The sequence below is a fragment of the Nicotiana tabacum genome, chromosome 6 (assembly GCF_000715075.1).
Source record: "Nicotiana tabacum cultivar K326 chromosome 6, ASM71507v2, whole genome shotgun sequence".
NCBI classification, from domain to species: Eukaryota; Viridiplantae; Streptophyta; class Magnoliopsida; order Solanales; family Solanaceae; genus Nicotiana; species Nicotiana tabacum.
This window is the reverse complement of record NC_134085.1, coordinates 154,160,528-154,163,491: the sequence shown is the minus strand read 5'-3', so window position 1 is coordinate 154,163,491 and position 2,964 is coordinate 154,160,528. Positions and strand designations below refer to the sequence as shown.

General features: G+C 35.8%; 1 protein-coding gene across 1 annotated transcript; it reads right to left on the bottom strand.

The window, feature by feature from the left end:
* Positions 1 to 565: 565 nt before the first annotated feature.
* LOC107763233 (heavy metal-associated isoprenylated plant protein 7) lies at positions 566 to 2,759 on the bottom strand. Its single transcript, XM_016581706.2, has 5 exons — positions 2,531 to 2,759; positions 2,231 to 2,450; positions 1,947 to 2,152; positions 1,689 to 1,779; positions 566 to 1,324 (listed from the first exon to the last, which is right to left on the bottom strand). The coding sequence occupies exons 1-5, from the start codon at positions 2,537 to 2,539 to the stop codon at positions 855 to 857; spliced, it is 996 nt and encodes a 331-aa protein (XP_016437192.1). The 5' UTR covers positions 2,540 to 2,759; the 3' UTR covers positions 566 to 854.
* Positions 2,760 to 2,964: the final 205 nt, after the last annotated feature.

Genomic DNA, 2,964 nt, shown 5'->3' with positions numbered 1-2,964 from the left:
AATTCTATTTCTGTTTTCATTTCTGTTTATGATCATTTATATTTTCCAGATTTATTTTACAAATACAGTTTACTAAGAATCACTCCAAAATACAACTAAAGGAAGGAATGTGAAATCATGATACAAGCAATTAGTGTGTTTGAAACTGAAAGGAACAAAAAAAAATCACATTTATATCATTTTAGAGAAATGCTCACCTCGTGAATGCACACATCAAATCTTTACCAACTTCCTATCTCACTGTTAGTTTTTCGTTGAGAATTACTGGATTAAAGAATGACACTTCCTATTTTACCTACTAACTACTAACATATGCAACTACCAATGGATGTGACACTTTAACAGAATCCAAACCAACATTTCTCAATTTTTTTTAACATAAGACAAACAAAATCATGATTTTTGCTTTCGCTTTTCAAATTACCTTAGGCAAAATTAACTTAACCAAATTCACCCTCCCCACTTACCTCAAACAGCCATTTGTATTCTTTGTTGGTTTTGGGGGGTGGGGGCGGGGTGGATGTAGGGGAGATCTGTACTCAGAAGAAACAACTAGCAAGTATAAAGTACAACATTCAAAAATTCTGCTAAATATACTATAGTACTAGTATATACATACTACATTGATTATAGTATATAACCAACAGGCTTATAATAAAAGAAAAAAAACAGAAAAAAGTACAAAGTGCTCACAAAATTCTATAGTTTTTGGCCTGCAGACATATACTAAAGGCCCCAGACAGGGCCACATGTAGAGCACAACCATAACAAGTTGCAGAAATAGCCATGGACATTTCCCATGTGACCACAACTCCTTGTTTTTTTCCACATATACCCTTCATATTCTTCCTAATTTACATCACAGAACATGCATTGGGATTCTCATCACTGAACATTTGTGGAGGATATGGATTATACATTTCATGAGCATATCTTTGAGGGTAAACCTGGTAATTCTGCGGGTAATAATAGTAAAACTCATTCTTTTTCATTTCTAACTTTGGGTCTTCTTGAACAGCCACCTCTTTACCTGACTCAGCTTCTTCACCACCGCCGGCGGTGGGGGCGCTGCCATCTCCACCACCTTCTTTTTTCTCCTTGGTGTCTCCCTCTTCACCTTTTTTCGCTTCTTTTTCACCTTCTGCTTTCTTCTCTTCATTGCCTTCCTTGGGTTTTTCCTCTTCTTTCTTTTCTGGTTCTACTTTAACTATAACTGCCCTTTTCCCTGTTCTTTTGCTTACATAATCCACAAGTTGTGTTGCCTCAAACACACCTTTTACTGTCACCTGTGAGTTCTTCAAGTCTGGTTCTGCATTCTCCACACCTTCAAAATAAAATAAAAAATTGGTCAAATTTTTAATGCCAGTTGACAGATTCTAAAGATTGTTCAATTAATTAAAGATATGGACGTGATTAGTTGTTGACAGAATGTGTTTGAATTTGACTTAAATTTGAATAGATTCCAAAGAGTGATTATATTATTCTAAATTAAAGACTGCAGGGATAGTGAAAGATGCAGAGAATATAGAATCCTTAAAATACTGAATACTATTATGGAGATCCGAAAAAGGGAAAAGTGTAACAAAAGCATAATCAGAATAACAATTAGTTGCACCAAATAAATCAAAAAGCTCATATATACTAATCCATACAACCCCAAAATAGGAAAAGAGAAAATAAAATCATACCTTTCATTCTTTGTATACGCCTTTTGATTTCTTGAGCACAGGCTTCACAATGCATGTGAACTTTCAGAACTACAATAATCACTTGGGGCGGCTGCAAAACAAACCAGAAATACCATATTTTTTGAGCTTACCTTAAAAACAAATAAAACCCCAGAAAGGGAAAAGACTAAAGAGAGAAAAAGCAACATAAAAAGAAACAACTCGCGTGAGAAACAAAAGGGAATTTAGAAGAAAAAAAGAAGATTAAATTAAACAAACCTCCTCTTTTTTCTCTTCGGGTTTAACGACTTCTTTTTCCTCCGGTTTCTTTGGCTCTTCGGCCGGCGGTTTTGGGATCGGAGAAAGAAGCTCAACTTGACGGTGGCTCTTCTTTTGCACTCTCTCTAAAACCTTCAACGGATCTGCTTTTTCCCCTTTTACAACCACCTTATGTGTCTTGCAATCCGTTATAACATCCTCAACTCCTACATAAACACATTCAAATTACAAAAAGAACTATTTTTTAAGTGAAAATCTTGATTGAAATGACTGAATCTGCTTACCTTCGAAACCTTTAAGGGATTTACGGACTTTACGAGCACAGCCTTCACAATGCATGTAAACTCTCAACACTATTTCTTGAGGTGGCGGTGGAGGTGCTACTGTTTCTTCTTTGGTTTCCTCTGTTTTCTTTTCTTCTTTCTTTTCATTATCACCTTTTGGAGCTTCCACTTTCTTCTCTTCTTCTGGTTTTTTCACTTCTTCTGGTTTCTTCTTCTCTTCCTATAACCAAAAAAAAAATCAGAAATCTCAAACAACAAATAACCCAAACAAAGAAAACAAAGGGTAGAGAGCAAGCAAACCTCGCCCATTGATGTTCTTGGAGATGGATAGAGGTAGCTGATAAGCTTAAAGAGAGAGAGAGACTGAATTATCTCTCTCTTTTTTAGTTTTTTGTTTTTGTGAGTGTGTACTGTTTGGTGTTATTCTCAAGAAAGTTCAAAAGGAAGTGGTGAGCATGGGCTAAGTGATGACCATAGAGATGAACGAGGCACTCACTAATTTTCGTCATCTAAAAAGCACAACTGGCGTGGCTTTTATATAGGTGGCACGTGTGACGGACATAATACTTTGCTACTATTACTACTACTCTCACTATAGTTTGGCACTGTTCCAGAACATTACGTTGTTTCTTTTTTTTTGGTGCTGTGTGTGTGGTTACGTATTGTTTCTTCTCACTACATCATGGTTTTTGATTTTTATTCCTTTCATTTCTAGGTATGTACGATGTCACAAA

What these genes read in the sequence shown, in the direction of transcription:
- LOC107763233 (XM_016581706.2), bottom strand. An exon ending in ATCCCTTAAAGGTTTCGAAG is followed by an intron (nt 2,153 to 2,230) that starts GTAAGCAGATTC and finishes GTGTTTATGTAG; the next exon opens with GAGTTGAGGATGTTATAACG. An exon ending in GCGTATACAAAGAATGAAAG is followed by an intron (nt 1,325 to 1,688) that starts GTATGATTTTAT and finishes TTTATTTTGAAG; the next exon opens with GTGTGGAGAATGCAGAACCA.